At 44.8% G+C, this 17,867-nt stretch overlaps 1 protein-coding gene across 2 annotated transcripts in view; it reads right to left on the bottom strand.

The window, feature by feature from the left end:
* LOC144110360 (E3 ubiquitin-protein ligase KCMF1-like) overlaps positions 1–17,610 on the bottom strand; it is a 61,256-nt gene extending 43,646 nt beyond the window's left edge. For both annotated transcript variants that reach the window (XM_077643216.1, XM_077643222.1), the window contains exon 1: positions 17,394–17,610. In XM_077643216.1, coding sequence (XP_077499342.1) covers positions 17,394–17,409 — 16 coding nt within the window. In that variant the 5' untranslated portion in view covers positions 17,410–17,610. The remainder of the gene's footprint in view (positions 1–17,393) is intronic.
* Between the last annotated feature and the right edge of the window lie 257 nt (positions 17,611–17,867).

Below are 17,867 nucleotides of genomic sequence, written 5' to 3'. Positions count from 1 at the left end.
TGATATCACTGTTTTTCTTTCAAAATGTGCTTTTGTAATGTGCATTTAACACACGCGTTTTGGTATATAATATTGTGCTATAAGTTAATCTTTTTCTTGAAAAAAAAAATTGTATGTTGGACCAATCAAGAACTTGAATATTTCACTATGCGTCATGTAAATTTTTCTAACTCAAAGAGTACTTAGTTTATGGGTATAATTTTTTAAGGCGTTGTAGCCTATTAAAATACCCGCAATTTGTATATTTTAGAATTTCTCTAAAAAAATTTTTGCCAGAGATATTACTCTGTACTCAAAACTTTTTCGAGAATTTTAGTTTTTTTTTGTTCAATAGTTTTTTTTTGTTTATGGCTCCACTTCATAGTGAAATATTCAAGTTCTTGATTGGTCCAACATACAATTTTTTTTTTCAAGAAAAAGATTAACTTATAGCACAATATTATATACCAAAACGCGTGTGTTAAATGCACATTACAAAAGCACATTTTGAAAGAAAAACAGTGATATCAAAATGCGCAATAAAAATTAGCAATCACAAATAATTAATGAAATTCACCGCAAACATTTCTAATGAGTAACATAAATTTTGAGTGCAAAAAATTCTACAAAGCTTATGATAGACAGAAAATAGTTAACACTCCATAGGAGAATATCACAGCAAAATTGAAAGTCATAGCTCGATAACTTTTGGAGCCATAAATGTTTCATTCGACCAGATTGGTGTGCCAGTCGCCGAAACAGTTTCTCGTGGTGAAGCACAAATGCACATTGCATGTGCGACAGAACACATTCGTCTTGTGTTCAACTTTCTTCTCCTCGTAACACTTCCTACAGTTCCGGCGGACGTCCTTTCTTTCAGGTTTGTGCTGTACACCTCTGCGTGGTGCAGCTGGCGAGGGAGGGACAGGAACTGGTGCAGTGTCCTCTATTTCTAGAAGCTGTCCAATCAGCTCTGTCCTGAAGGCCAGCTGGTCAAATCGAGAAGGCCTAGAAAGCTCGGATGCTTGGGGATGCTGCGTGCGATATGCTTGAAAAATAATATAGCTGTTCACAGCTGCGATGTCGATGCAATGGAAGAATAACGTTTTCCACCATCGGACGCATTTCCTCAAAACATTGTACGTGGCAATCAGCTGGTCCGATTTGTCGACTCCAAGCATTCCGGCATTGTATTCGTCAATGAGCTGTGGCTTTTTTATGGCGATTTGATGCCACTTCCCGTCCTTCTTTTCTCTTCGTTTGGCAAGCACGTGCGAGTTAGCTGTGTGTGCAGTGCTAACCATATGCACAACACGCCGATCTTTCCATTGAAGATACAAGACTCCCTTGTCTCTCAGCCAGCGGATGTCTCCTCTTTTAGCTTTCTTCTCCCAAGTGACGCCTTTCAGTTCTGTGGGGAATCCCTTGCGATCTTTTCGCGTTGTGCCGCAGGCTAGTGTCTTGCGTTCCAAGAGGTGCACAAGAAGAGAGGTCGAAGTATAGAAATTGTCCATATAGATAATGTACCCACGATCAAGGTACTTGTCGCAAAGCTTCGTTACCACATCAAAGGCTAGCCCATTGGCACTAGGTTTCTCACGCTTCCCTGTATATACTATGCTGCATATTTCGGACCCGGAAACTAACGGCGCTGGCGCACAAAAACTCGACAAGGTGTCCTGGCTTCTTCAGCACATCAACGACTGCTCTGCGTCATTGTTTCAGCCGTATCGCGAAATTTCAGTGGACGAAAGGATGGTGAAATCCAAAGCGCGCTCTGGAATTCGGCAGTACATTAGAGACAAGGTTGTGAAATGGGGCTACAAATTATGGGTTCTTGCGGACCCGAAAACCGGCTACACCATCCAGTTCATAGTATATACAGGGAAGCGTGAGAAACCTAGTGCCAATGGGCTAGCCTTTGATGTGGTAACGAAGCTTTGCGACAAGTACCTTGATCGTGGGTACATTATCTATATGGACAATTTCTATACTTCGACCTCTCTTCTTGTGCACCTCTTGGAACGCAAGACACTAGCCTGCGGCACAACGCGAAAAGATCGCAAGGGATTCCCCACAGAACTGAAAGGCGTCACTTGGGAGAAGAAAGCTAAAAGAGGAGACATCCGCTGGCTGAGAGACAAGGGAGTCTTGTATCTTCAATGGAAAGATCGGCGTGTTGTGCATATGGTTAGCACTGCACACACAGCTAACTCGCACGTGCTTGCCAAACGAAGAGAAAAGAAGGACGGGAAGTGGCATCAAATCGCCATAAAAAAGCCACAGCTCATTGACGAATACAATGCCGGAATGCTTGGAGTCGACAAATCGGACCAGCTGATTGCCACGTACAATGTTTTGAGGAAATGCGTCCGATGGTGGAAAACGTTATTCTTCCATTGCATCGACATCGCAGCTGTGAACAGCTATATTATTTTTCAAGCATATCGCACGCAGCATCCCCAAGCATCCGAGCTTTCTAGGCCTTCTCGATTTGACCAGCTGGCCTTCAGGACAGAGCTGATTGGACAGCTTCTAGAAATAGAGGACACTGCACCAGTTCCTGTCCCTCCCTCGCCAGCTGCACCACGCAGAGGTGTACAGCACAAACCTGAAAGAAAGGACGTCCGCCGGAACTGTAGGAAGTGTTACGAGGAGAAGAAAGTTGAACACAAGACGAATGTGTTCTGTCGCACATGCAATGTGCATTTGTGCTTCACCACGAGAAACTGTTTCGGCGACTGGCACACCAATCTGGTCGAATGAAACATTTATGGCTCCAAAAGTTATCGAGCTATGACTTTCAATTTTGCTGTGATATTCTCCTATGGAGTGTTAACTATTTTCTGTCTATCATAAGCTTTGTAGAATTTTTTGCACTCAAAATTTATGTTACTCATTAGAAATGTTTGCGGTGAATTTCATTAATTATTTGTGATTGCTAATTTTTATTGCGCATTTTGATATCACTGTTTTTCTTTCAAAATGTGCTTTTGTAATGTGCATTTAACACACGCGTTTTGGTATATAATATTGTGCTATAAGTTAATCTTTTTCTTGAAAAAAAAAATTGTATGTTGGACCAATCAAGAACTTGAATATTTCACTATGCGTCATGTAAATTTTTCTAACTCAAAGAGTACTTAGTTTATGGGTATAATTTTTTAAGGCGTTGTAGCCTATTAAAATACCCGCAATTTGTATATTTTAGAATTTCTCTAAAAAAATTTTTGCCAGAGATATTACTCTGTACTCAAAACTTTTTCGAGAATTTTAGTTTTTTTTTGTTCAATAAGTTTTTTTCATGGAAGTAATTTTTTTGCATTTTTAAAAAAATAAATGCTATTTGAAAGCGCGTCCATTTACCTTCACTTTTATGTATTGCATGACACTGTAAACTTAGTAGCTGTTGCACAAAAATATCCTAAATTAACCATACAAAAAACAGCCGATTTCCCCGTGGTAAGGAAAGAGTTAGAGTGACCAAGACAAACTCTTTTGAAACAGAAATGAGCAGAACGTAGTTATTTTAATGAATATTTCTCAAAGCGCAGCACCTGGCCTGCGAAAGCTCACACAATACAGGATGTGGCGGCAGCCTTATCAGTCGCAGGCTATCACCAGCGCAGACCACACAAAAGTGAACGCGCTTGGCGTGCTGTTGCTTCGTTGTACAGGTCATTTCGTTCACCTTGTGTTCATGCTTCAGGATTCTCTGCCTCCATCTCGTAATTGCATACTTCGGGTGACTACATGATTATTCGGTCAGAATTAATTGGAAATCCAAATCGTCTGCAGCAATGGCAAACCAAAAAAGCAACATTTTACAGAGACTGCACTGGTAGCGCTATCTCGCACCTGCCAGAGGAATGAGTGGGCAGGGATTCCTGAACTGCAATGTCAAGCCAGCTTGCCTACGGCAATATTGAGGGTAGGCGTGACGTCATGCCTGCCAGCCCATAAGCAGGCACTTGCTCAGTGTGGGCCGCTCACAAAATGCCCAAAATACAGCCATCTGCTCGAAAATAACCAGAATGATGACTACACTTGGGTATTAAGCCCATTATACTTAGTGGTTCAGGCTGGGACACATTTTTCTTGTTTCTTGTATTAGTATACCTGGGCAATCGTATTTCCAGATTTTTATTCAGTAACCCTTCAAGCAAAGCAATTGAAAAATCCTCTCCAGAGGAGCCACACGCGCATGTTGCTGTGTTGTATTTTATGAAGGTACCGTTCATCAATGGATGAAAGTGAAGCAAAGTCATGTCAAGCCCCCGAGGAATAGTTAAGAAACTCGTTTCACTAGTGCCTCTTGAGAACTACGGCTTGTTGTAGCTTGTTCCTCAAAATCAAAGGAATATGTCAGCTAACTCATTTGATGCTGCCAGCACCTAAGACCCTCACTGGCCCGTGTGCGGGCTTTCTGTGCGGGAAAAGTGTGTGGGTGCTCAAACGCGTGCATTGCTATGTACAGAAATGTTCTGCTGCCAGAATGAGCAAAAGTGATGGTCAAGAACGTTTTCATCTTCGCCTACAACATTCAAACACGAAGGTTCTAGCCACAAGCGCAGCGTTGCCACCGCAGTCACCCCTCTCCTAGCAGCAACTATACACCCTCTAATCGCTCCACCAGTTGTGATTAGCATTGCAGCCCTCGATACTGTTTCCTTTGGCTGACCACAATAAGTGACACGGCGGAAAGCTGCTGCAACTGGGCCTAACGCCAATTTAAGGCGCCAAATAAGGTGTGTTGTTGTGCAGAGGCCACAGCAAAGGACTAGCTAAGATGGCACTTGACTGCTTCCGGTAAACATGGGCATGTGCAGTGGGCTTATTGAAACCGCTCTATTATAGGTTTTCCAGAGTTTACAGGTCACTGACACCCTGTATACCTTGACATGAATGGTGTCAGAAGAGGCCCATATAAAGCACCTGACCTAGTCAAAAAAATGTGCAGATTTGCAACCAGACTGGAACAGACTGTTTTCAGAGTACAATACAGTAAAGTTTTGGGCCAGTTGGTCAGGCATGTTCGAGAAGGAAAGGAACTGCGACCAGAGACGGCACTCAAGGCAGAGATGGTGTACTGTTTACAGAGGAATGATTGCATGTCGTAGACGGCAAATGAGATTTTTCAAACACTTTTCCGAGCCAAACCGGAAAGTTGCAGCAGTATGGCTTTCCACCACCCCTTCTCCAGGCTGTGGCAGATGTGTAAGCTGCGGAACAAGAGGTGTGGGCAGGAAATGGCGGTCACTATGAACACAGTCCCGCTAGAAGTTGTGCCCTATGTGCACAAGATGGCCCATAACCTGAAGAGGGTGGCGGGTAAGCAAGGCATCTAACTCGTATTTTCAGTTCCTTGCAAGTGCGTGGCGGATGGTCATTGTGGTGTCACTTATGTGGTCAAGTCCAAGCATCCACGCGTGTTCCTGTGCGACGGATACAGTAGAGTACACTAGCCAGATGGGGCCAAAGTCTGAACAGGCTGCGAGAGCACTTCCAGTCTTTGAAAACTGATAACGGTGCCAACCATCCAAGAACTGCAGGGAATGCAAAGGTTGCTGCCCAGAGCTGAATAAACCCACTGCAATCAGGGGAGAGTCTAGGATAGAGATGAAGATTTTGGAAGCGATATGCATGCACTAAATTGGGCTTGACAAGTGGGTAAGTGAGCCTTTGTGGCTCTTTTAGATAAACAAACCCGGTTTTTGATAACCTAGTGATGCACTCTTTTTCCTTGCACTTTTGAGTACGCTAGCACTTACAGTGGCCATTCCGTACATTTAGCCACTGTGTATCTGTCTAAAGCCTACTTTAGCGCAGGCGGCCGCCTGTACACTGGGTTGTGGGCAACCTGCCCAAGTGTGTATGTGCGGGCGCGCGTGCGCACGCACACGCACACACACACACACTTGCCAGCAGCTTCGCTTGCTACGGTTCCTATGTCTGACGCCCGCTGCGTTTCCTCTTCCATTAGGGATGCTTTGCTTAGCCGGCGAACACGCAGGCAATGGTTGCCCTTGCAGGCTGTCCACGCGAGCCTAGCTGGCGGTTACTTGCTGACATAATGCCGCCTTTTTATTGCTTCCTTGGGCCAACATGCTCTTTCTGGGGCGGTGTCGAGAGCTGAGAGACCCTCTTCGATCTCCGTGCTTGCTGGAAGTGCGACCTCTTCAACTTCGAGGAAGAGTTTATGGAGCCTCCTTGTTCGCTATAACCGAGCGATGCGGCCAAAGTTGTTTGTTGTATCTGAGACAAATTAGCATTGCCGTGATCAATATTTTGACGGTAACACCGCACTCATTCATAATAAGAGAGTGTTCATTATTAATTTATATCTGTGGCCATCATAAGTGGGCTTAGCTATTTTGAAAAACGGATCTTTGCACCCGAGAGAGAGGAAATGAGATGCAATTATGCACTCAAATGTTCTAAAAACACTCGGAGTTGCCCCTAAAGGATAAACTTCAAAAATACTATTCGGACATTGGTGCATGTTGTGTTTGGTTTAATGGCGCATAAGCATCCAAGGCTATCATGCACCAAACACAAGGTATAGAACAAAAGTATAAAACAACAGTGGTGTAAAGGGAAAAAATTTTTGAAATGGCTAATGGTAAAAGCCTTAAAGAAGGTCAGGTAGTCTCAGAGGCCATCCCTGGGGGGGGCAAGGATCTCGAGGCTCCCAAGCAATGAAATAGACACCTCAGCCCTTTTCTCAGGAATGAGAAAATGGCTGAGGTATATCAAAGACAAGTCAAGCAAGCATTCACAGTTTATCAAGAAAACCAGCTTCTCTAAAAAAGTTAAAAACATAAGACATGTCAACAATTGTATTATCATTTAAGAGTAGTGCTGAATGAAAAGGAATGTATTGATTATAAAATTGAGCAAGATACTTTTCTTAGTGAGCTCATTTCCACATCTTTCACAAAAAGGTTTGTCTGATTAGTCAGTAAGAAGTTATGTGTCGGGTGTTTGTGTCCTATGCAGAGACAAAATTAAATTCTATAAAACGTTCCTGGTGAGTACCGGTCTTCCATTCCCAGAGGACAGGCTTTACAAAATGCAGCTTATTTCATTAACCCCCGTCGTCTGCCATTTGGCCTTCTCTCATTTAGTCTCTATGGGGCATGCTGACTTTCTTGATTTCATGACTGCGAGCTTCTGCAGCACACAAGTCGGCTCTTTCATTTCCATCTATTCCAATATAGCTTGGCACCCAGCAGAATTTTATCATATGCCCGTGTTGTTACTTTTGCTGTTATGTATTATGTTTCCTACTAAGCGTTCGACTGCATTTCTGGAATGTGATGCCGTTAGCAGGCTAAGTGAATGTGTAGATTATGCTGCTTTCAATACTGCTATTTATTATTCTGCTTACAGCGACAGAGATAGCATAACATTTGGCAGTAAAAACGGATTCACAATTTGGCAGCCTTCCTATCTTTTACCAGTTTACTTGCACTACTACGCTTCCGACATCATCTGCTGTTTTTGAGCACTCAGTAAAAATCTGTGTAGTTCACGTAAATTTTTTGTAGTGCCAAGTATTCCTGTAATATATGTTCGTGTGGTGGTTGTTTTTTTTTTCGAAAGTGCTTTAATGTAAAGTCTCATACTGAGGGAAGGCTGTACCATGAGGGGAGTGGGCCGTGCCTTGAGGCTACATCAGAAAGGGTATCCAGCATTTCCAAGTTTTGGCAAACTTCCTCGAAGCAGAGAAGCATAGGTCTGATTGACTGGGGTTTGTAGATGAACAGTGTTCTGGAGGTGCACTTGGTAACTATGGGATAACAGAGGTGTTTCGGCATTGAACAAGTTTTCAGGGCATATGTGCATGTGAGCACAGTTCTTCTGCCTATAAGGGAGGGTGCATTGATTTCGACATAGAGACTGTTTACGAGGGATGTTCTGTATGGGCCATTTGAGAGAAGTAAACCAAGGTTATGCACTGTGTACAGTCGCTTTAGATATAATGGCCTCGCAGACCCACACACAACGCATCCATAGTCTAGAGTAGAGCGTACTACGGATCGGTAGATTTGTAAAAGACATGTTCTATCTGATCCCCGGCGTTTTTGTGACAGTACAGGGATTGGAAAGCTTTCTTTTTGACGATGTTATGTGTGGCAGGAATGTGAGTTTCTGTCAAATTTTATGCCCAAAGATTTACTTTCCTGTTAACAGGAAGTATAATTGTATTCAAGTTCAGGGTGGGATCAATCTGCAGAACTCTTTTGAGCGAGAAAAGAACAGCAACTGTTTTTTTGTGGGGAGAACTTAAACCAGTTTTCGTTTGCCCAGACCGCAAGTCTATTTAAAGGGACAATGAGGAGAAATTGAAGTTGGCTTGCATCATTAGAATACCAGCTCCTGATCACAAAAACGCCACTCTTACTGAAAACAAAGCTCTTGGAAGGTAGAAAATAGCAAGAACCGCCACAGGCCAATCTCGCAAGTACAAGCGTGATGACATCATAGGAAAAGAGACGCCACCTTGGAGGAATTTTCCTTACTCCATGGTTACGCAAATCTCTGCGGCCGACAAAGGAAGGTTGCACGGTTCAATATTGAAGTAAGTTTTGTTTTGAAACCGGCAGTGCACTTTTATCACACAAGAAAGACAGACCAAACAAAACCTGAATGTTGGAAGCAAAGAAAACCGATGCTTGGTGGTGCCACAGGTGGCCAGGAGAGTTTCGGTTTATGGCGCCTCGCATCTTGGAGCTTTGCGTGCCCCGTGGTTTTGTTTTTGGCGCATCTTGATTTATAAGCGCTGAACAGCACAGGAACTCCTAGTGCCACTTCAAGTGCTAGTTAACCTTTGAAGGAGCCTGTTAAGGCTGGTCAGATGATCGCCACGGCCGGTGAAAAACTATGATGGCACGATGGTCGGTGATCGTACAAGGTAGTTAGCAGTATAAAGAGCACTTGTGTCTTCGTACGCTTGCCCGGTGAAACGTTCCCGGATGTGCCAGTCAACTTCGAACTACTTGACGAAAATCGTTTATTAGGGACTAGAGACAAGATACAAGGCAGTTAAGAAAAAACTGCTGATAGCCTAGCTCTGTTAGGCCAGGGTATCCGTAGCAAAAGCGCGGAGACTTCTGCATCAGAAGAATGCATTCACTAGATGCGCTTTTATTCATGCTTAAAGCTTGAGCCGCAGTGGCGGAGTGGTAGCGTCTCCGCCTCAAACGCTAAAGGCTCTGGTTCGATTCCGAGCCTCGCTACAGGTTTTTTTTTTTTTTTTATTCAGCGAGTGTGCGGGGGTTTCAGTGGCTCCCATAGATGCCGCCAGCGAATACGTTGGTTAGCGGTTAAGCGCAGGCTTTGTTAAGGTGCGTTTATACTCCGGTGTAACGTGCGCGCGTGCGCTGCACAGAGACGTCACATCGGCCAAAGCGAGACCCTCTATACTCCAATTGCGCGTGACCGCCGACGCGTTCGGCGGCTTCAGCGCACTCTGACCACACAGGCGGAGGCTTGGAGCACGTCTCTATCTCACGCCGAGTGCGCCAGCCGCCGCTGGCCCAGCCAGACCGGTTCGTCTCCGCGGCGTGGTGCACGTTGTGACCTCATGTGCCTCCTCGGAGTACCGCCACGGCGAAATCACAAGTTTGCGGCCAGTAAAGCTTTCATTTTAAAAGAGATTTGGAACCTGCAGAGAGCGTGCCTCCACTCTCCTCCAACTCGTTTGTTTGTGGCTCCATTCAATAGCTTTGGCAGTTGGGCGGAGCTGTTCTATTCGAGCTCTCAGCTAATTTAATCCATTCACAATAAACATCTGAAGGTACGTGCAAGCGGGCGAGAGAACCCTATCCAATGTACCCCGTACCTCCGGAAACGAGCAATACCCGTTGAAGCGACGTGCGTCGGTTTTACTTTAAAGCCGCCAACTTTAAACGCGAGCGCCCTTCAGCACCCATCTGTTTCTTGTGGCAACAAATAAATAAATAACCTGGCCCTTGCAACCGTGAGAAACCTCCCCACGCCGTGTCCTGCACCGTGCAACAGCGCCCTTTCAAGGGATCACAATCCATTGGCCCAAAACCTCGGCCAGCCTCCGATGGGTGCGACGTGCCGACCTTGTCCTCACCCCTCGCGGCTCCCCGCACTGGGGTTAAGATATTTAATTAGCAATGGCTGCTCACTGAGGAAGGGAGAAACGACCCGCCGGCGCCTAACCTAACCGTGCTCCCTCAAAAGTATCGCACACTTTGTGGGGCTGAGGTCGCTGAAATGCCGGCCGGAGTTTTTGCGAGAACTTTGTTGCCGGGTTCGGGAACTGAATCCATCGCAACACTGGCAAGACGCCGGTGCAAACGTAAACGAAGCGACCCCTCCGATAGATGCTTTCAACGTGCGGCGACGGTAGCTTTGATTTTGGCTGCTGCTAGACCGCACCGCTAGCCGCCAGAAATCACGGAGTCTGCGTTTACGTCACGTTTCACGTCACTCCACCCTGTGACGTCACAAGAGTTGCCGTGACGTCATAAGAGTGCACAGAGTTTGAATCTGAGGGCAGGAAAAACTTTTTCAACTTCGAATCTAAATTTCGTTGAAATAAATGCACGTTTTGCTCACGGACAAGAGGCAACAAAGCCATGAATTGGCATACAATCAGATTTTGCTAACGAAAAAAAAATTGATGAGTTCTCCTCACTGTCCCTTTAACGTCAGTGGTATCTGTCGCACAGGTTGATCGAATAGAGGATGTGCATGCTATTTGAAGGCCACTGACATACAGAGAATACATGACGGACTTCAGAATTATGTTAGCTATGAAATTCACTTTCACAACAAAAGGGTAGTACTTCAAATACACAACTGCGGTACCCCAATCTCCTGAGTGAATTCTTTGGAAAGGTTGGAACCCAGGCACATATGAAATGAACGGTCAGACAGAAAATCCCTTAAGCAGTTCAGCATCCTAACATGGATACACCCAAGTCTGCTAGGTCGCGGAGAATCCCGAACCCCCAGGTGGTATCATAAGCCTTCTCCATATCAAAGAAAATGGCTAGACACAGTTGTTGGTGTATGAATGCTTCTCAGACTGTATTTTCAAGGCGGACGAGATGGTCAATGGTTGAACAAGATTTTTTTAAATCCACACTGGTGAATGTCAAGAAGTTCATGAGATCCAAGAACGAACATCAGCCTAATGTTCACAACGCTTTCAAACGATTTAGCAAGACAGCTTGTGACTACTATTGGCCTATAGCTACTATAGCTACTAGGGGATGTTGGTGGCTTCCCAGGTTTCAGGATTGGTACTATAACAGATCGTTTACACTTGTTAGGTGTTTTTCCTTCTATGAATACCTTGTTAAAGAAATTCAAAAGAGCTTCTACTGCGGGCTGGGAGAGATGGACAAGCATTTCATAGTATATTTGGTCTGGTCCTGGAGCAGTTTTTTTTGCCGGAAGACAGTACACCATTGATTTCTTGGAGGGTAATTAGGTTACTGCATTTTTCATCAGCACCTCCATTTGTTGGAAGTCTGTTCTTTGGCTATATTTTTGTATTTTTAATCTACCTGTTACCCTAGACTTGTTTGGGTACCAGGTGTTGTCAAAAGAGGAACTGTGAATGTCGAGTAGCTGTCATACAGTTTGGAACCTGCTCTCATTTTTTTTCTATATGGTTGAGTTGTTTATAGAAGAGACATAGCATGATGTTTTCTTGGCCTTGCACCGAATACACTGCGCTTGAGATCTCGCCTTTTTGAACATAATAAGGTTTTCGTGTGTTGTATATCTGCGAAAGACTCCCAAGGCTTTATTCTGTTTTTTTGCCTCCTTACATTCTCTTGTGTACCACACTTTGTGGTTCTGGCGCACCACTCCTGTGGATCTTGGAACTGAAACATGTACGGCAGAAAGAATGCGTTTCATTTATCTCATCTATGCAATGATTTTCTGACATCATATCCTCTAAACTGGCTTTTTTTCTAAACAATGGCCAGTCAGCTAAAATGTAGTTGCCAACGCCATGGTTTTGTTCGAATGACTGTTGGCGAGGATGAGAGACTTGCGACAGAGAGATTATCGCTTCCATATATGGATTGTGTGAAACATTCCAGTTAAAATCGCTAAAAAGACTGAACTAAAAGAGAAATCTATAACACTCATTTCACCAGAGGTTGGGGAGCAGTATGTGGGTTTACCCGAGTTTAGCGAACAGACATTACTGCATATATGCAAAATCCTCTATAAGCTGCTCTTTAGAGTCAGTTTTCTCGCTTCCCCAAAAGCAAGAGTGTGCATTACAGCCCCGAACTACCAGGTAAGGCTCTGGTAGTTGCTCTAAAAGACCCTCTAAATCATGGAGTGTTACCTTCAGCTGTGGCTTAATATATACAGAGCATAGTGTACTGGTTTTATGTGCAAGCCGAGTGGCTGCTACAGCTTCGTGTTTTTTTTTTTTTAGCTCACGAGCCAGGACAAAGTTTCTCATTATGATGGCTACACCTCCAGACGGCCTGCTCTCGGTCTTGGCGGAAAACAGTATAATTCTTACGAATTATTTTTTTAGGACCTCAATTTGTCTCTTGTTGACAGAGCAACAGGGACGTGTGCTCCTAGGATGTCTTTTATGTCACTGTGGTTGTCTAGAAGTGCTCTACAGTTCCATTGTATAATGAAATCTTAATTTTGTTTGTATGGAGTGAAAAACTAGATCAAGTTGTTTACGGCCTCGTGACTCGGGGCCTATCTTTTTTGACCGATCCAGGCAGCCGAACTGTTCGTCCAACGTGGTCGCCACAGGGCTGCCCTGGGTCATGTCCATCGCCTCTGCAGAGGCGCTGCACGACAGTGCTGAGGGCACACTGATGTTAAGAGTGACCTCGACCTGTGAGAAGAGGCCTTGAGGCCCACCGACCCGGGGCTCTGAGCAGCCTGCTTTGAAGTTGGCAGAGTAGTGTTAGCTACTCCACCAGGGGGCGTGGATGGCCCTGCCACAGGCTCACTGCGTTTGGCCTGGACATGGCCGAAGACTGGTGTGGTGCGTCGCGCCCACGCACCACATCGACAAGTTCGTTTTTGCCGTGAAAAGGAATGTGTTAAGGCAAATCGCCTTGCTTCTTTGAAAGAAATGTTTTCAGTAGCTTTCAGAGCAATTATTTTTTTCTTCCAGGATGGACAAGACCTGGAGTATGCAACATGGTCTCTCGCAGTTTGCGTACAACAGGGCAATAACACATTCATCAGGGCGGTGGTCCTTCGAAGAGCATTTCAAGCAAGATTTGCGGCCACGACAACTCTGAGCCGTGGCCAAACCTCTGGCAATTGAAACAACTGCGTGGGTTGGGTATATGTGGCCTTACGTTCCTTTTCAGGTAGCAGACTTCAGTGCTTTCAGGCAGTGTGCTGGTGTTAAATGCGAGGATAAGGTATTTCGTGTATATTCCGCTGAACATTTATGGCATCTTGATTGCTAAGGCCTTCAAATATTTTTCTCAGAGAGGTGGACAAAATAGATTTCAGATATGAAGCCTCGGACTGTGTTTAGAGATCAATGTGAAGTGACGGAGACAGGAATCTTCTCTATGAACATGAGGCTTGAGAGTTTACAGTGTCATGCAGTTCAAGCAGTAAGTCACCGCTGGCCATTTCTGATACCTTGTACCCAAGGTGTCAGTCAAGCACTTTGCTACCAAGAACGATGATATGAGTCTTGCTTCTTTGTCTTCTGCTTTGCTATGGACGACATGGAACTTCAAGAATGATACCTTTTCTTCTGAAAAAAAGAGAGCTGCTTCGTTTCACCCTCTTTTCAGAGTGACCATTTTTGGAAAGAGGGAGCCATGAAAAAAAAATTGTTTTTCGGTCACGGTGCCAGCCACCCACCACGGAACCAACCCGACGAGGGGACGGGACAGAAACTTGCAAGCAAGTCCTGTCTTCGCCATCTGTACACCTTAACTATAATAACCAAACATGACAAATCGGTGTAGTTGGCCACACAAGGCTAACCCTCGCCACCAGGAAAAAAGGAAAGACCAAGAAGTGAGGAGGAGACAGGAGAGCTGTGAGAAAGAGGATACGAAAACGAAAGATGAAGGGGAGGGCAGGAAAAGGAGACTGCCAATTTGCCCTGGTCGAGTCAGGCTAGAGGTGCCATCTACAGGAAGCTGGGGCCAAAGTGGTGTGTTGCCTCCGCCGAGGGGCCTTAAAGGTCCAAACGCTCAGCATCGGCTCAACCACCACGATCGCCTTTTCCCCGGACATGGTGATGCCACGCACGGCTAAGCGCAGGTGCTCGGGTCCGTGGTGGTGCACTGCTCACCATCATCCCTCTCTGGGGATGTCTCTGCGGATGATCAGAATACTGTGGTGTTGCAACTCACCAACATCTGCATGCTGCAGAAGTTGGAGAAGCCCCTATGGGGTCAGACATTGGTGCATTTAATTTTTTGCAGTACATTAACACCCTTGCCACACTAGGATATTTAATGTCATTCAAAGTGAACGAGATTCAGTGCACTGAATGTAACATTTTCTTTCAGTGTGACAGAGTTACAAAGTATGAATTGAAGATGACAGCAAGGAGGATGGTGGTCACGGCAATCGGAGGAAGAAAATACGAACAAGAAGCATTACACTATGTGGAAGTGCTGAAATCTGGTTATGTTAACGGGACCATGAAAAATACTGAGGTCAAGAAAACCACACGAGCGATCGGTATTCCATTAATGATCACCACAATGCAAAAATTTCACAGCTAGCTTCCTTAACCCTGAAAATATAAAAATTGTGCTCCTCCTCTCCCCCTTAACTCAGACACCAGTGTACCAGAAAAAGAGCACTGTATCCTGTCGCGCCTCACCCCGCCCAATGAGAAGGCTCTCCCATACTGCCCATTCACATGATGAGGAGTTCAAGGTGATCCAAGCAGCTATTTTTAAAAATTATATGTAAATTATAGAGTTTACGCACGGCTTCTAAATTCGACTGGAATACTCACAAATATGACCAAAATCATTCCAGAGTCTCTTTAAATACTACAAGGGCATTTTTATGTAACCTTATAAGTAGTAATCCACTTTCACATCACTACTTCCAACTGTATCTATCCACTGCAAGCCAAGGAAAGACAAGCAGGAATCCATGAACTGTGAACAACATTGCAGAGCAGGACAGCAGAATCAAGCACAAAGTTTTATGTCTCGGGCTGGCATCCACATCATCATCAACAGCCAACGAACAAGTTAAATACCAAGCAGGCATGACAACTATGCCCAAGTGGCTGCTGCGAGAGAAATGAATGTGGGCAACTTGCATGCCCGTACCCTTATGTGCAACTGCATTTGACTGCCCTGTTCAATATGGACACCTTTCTGCTCAAGGAAAATGCAAGAAATACTAAGTTGGTCTGGAAAGTAAGAGTTAGTTTTGAAATTAAATCATGTGTTCATCAAACTACAATGTGAATGCCATTTGAACCTAATGGCGATAATCCCATGCAGCAGCTGATTAATGACATTAAATGGCAACTTAATTTGATTCGAATAACACTAAATTTTCCTGTGTGATTGAGGCGCACATTATTTAGCCCACAGCACAGTCGCCAAAACAAGCAAGAGACTGCTGCTGTCAAATAAATAGAAGGTTCACTTACACTTGCGCTCTCCCTTACCAAAAACCCATTCAAAAGGAGTATCAATACCACAGCCCAACATGCTTGGGTGCCAGCAATGCTCATTATGGTGAGCACTGGCCTGCTTGGAGGTGCTTGTTTTATAAAACCCTGCTCTTCACGAGTTTTTGAACAAAAATGGGGCACACCCAGACAGAAAACAGATACAGAGTATGTACTCTGTATCTATTTCCTTCTTGCCTTGCCCCAACTTTTTCTCCCACTCTTGGGAAAGGATTCCGCACATGCACACTTAGCAGAGTAAAGCAAACTAAAATAAACGTAACGCAGTCACCCTACCTGTCTAAAGCACCTGAGCGGCACTGCGGGGCAAGCAATGACGGTCTGAAACACTCTCCTGTCCTTGTGTACATGCACACCGTCGCTACTGAACAATCCTTTGCTCCACGGTAAAGACACACATGCAGCATGTCCACCTCTGCACAGTCAGCCTCATGTAGCGTGCTCAAGAAGTGCCCACCTGGCTGGTAGGTCTATGTGGCACCACTTTTACACAAGCATCTAGGACAATTTAAAGCGGACAACTGGGCTAGTTGGTGATCTTTAGATTCAATGCACATGGTAACTAGCGCTAAAAACAAGGACAGAAGAACCACGGACACCACGGATACCACAGACGCTAGACGGACACCACGAACGCTAGCGTTCGTGTCCGCCTTTTTTTTTCTATCCTTGTCTTTAGCGCTAGTTACCATGTGCATTGAATCGTCTAGGACAAGGCAGCTGACGCCGGGCAGTGCGCAGCTTGTACGCCCCACACACATTTAATGCTGGCTGTGAAACTTGAATAGAACGTAAATACAGCATGTGATCACTGCAAAAAATTGACCAAGAGCATAAGTAAACTAGAGGAAGCAAAACTTGCAACCTCTATTTTGCCACACGCCTATGCCTAAGTTATCCCAGCAGAATCTTCCAGGAGCAGGTGTGTTTTGGACTGCAGTACCCACATTCACACAGCCCTGAGCGCGTATAGCCTACATCTGCAAATGTAAAGGATAACTACTATTTTATGATACCTGCTTTCTGTTCGTGGGACCTCATCAGTTCAGACACGTGCAGCATGTTTAAAAACGTTCTCTGGGTCGCATCAGTAAGTAGCATAAAATCGGCGAAATAATCCGTATAAGAAGTTTCCTTTGAATCACAATCAATTCCTGCGCAAAAAGTAACGGCTACAGCTCCCTCAAGTTAAGCAACAATCCAGTTTTTTTTTTTATGCCAAATTGGAGCGTCTAAGGAGTGACAGTAGAAGTGCCTGTTTGACGAGCACATTTCACGCGGAAAATGAAGGCCATGAAGCTTTTCTCGATTGCTCTCCTCAAAGATTCAATTTTCACGCTAGCGATTCGGGTTACAGCAACACGAAGCGTTTCGAAGACGAGACGCTGGACGGAAATCGCCGTGCAGCACAGGAAACGCCATTGCGATGAACGCAGCTCTGTTGTAACTTAACGCTACTAGCGTAGAAGCTGAATGCAACGAAGCAATGAAGAATGCAATGCAACAAAACTTCCCGCAGTTAGTAAAACCACGTCAGTGAAGAAAGAGCGTAGGCTTAATCACGAGAGAACCACACAAAAGCACGAAGCCTGATTTACCTTCGTTACCATGCGAGCTATGCTGAAGAGGCAAAGGTGATGCGCAGTGGAATGCGGTTGCATATGAACATTTCAACTTTAGAATGGTTTCACGATGATGTTCAGTACTTTAAGCCTTGTGACCCTAGCTAACTCACCTTCATGCCGAGACATCCTAGAAACAGAAAAAAGTAAACAGGGTCCGTAAGATGAGGCGGCAGGACCAATTCCCAGCGTACAGCGGAAATATACATTCAATGTGCGAGCATTGGTGGCTGTCCTTCAGAAGAAATGCCAAAGAAAACTGCACATCCTCAACGGAGGTAAACGCCACTGCCGAACGTACGCCGTCTACACGACGTTCCTGTCATTGATGACGTCACTAGAACGGTAAAACGTGGTGAAAGAATAGCAGTTGTGAAAGAATTTCCGTGTTATTAAGTAAAATGAAGTAAATAAATCCTCTGCAAATCAGTTTACATTTTTGGAATAACGTGTGTAGTTGGTTTTATTATTTTGCGCATTACAAGCAATGCCTCCTGAAGAACATGCCTGAAGCGTCTCCTCGATTTCAAAGAAACCCGAGATCGTCTCAACATTGCGCAGACTGGCCGCTAGGTGGCGTTAAAAGA

The sequence above is a fragment of the Amblyomma americanum genome, chromosome 1 (genome assembly GCF_052857255.1).
Source record: "Amblyomma americanum isolate KBUSLIRL-KWMA chromosome 1, ASM5285725v1, whole genome shotgun sequence".
Taxonomy (NCBI): Eukaryota; Metazoa; Arthropoda; class Arachnida; order Ixodida; family Ixodidae; genus Amblyomma; species Amblyomma americanum.
This window is presented reverse-complemented; position numbering and strand designations above follow the sequence as displayed.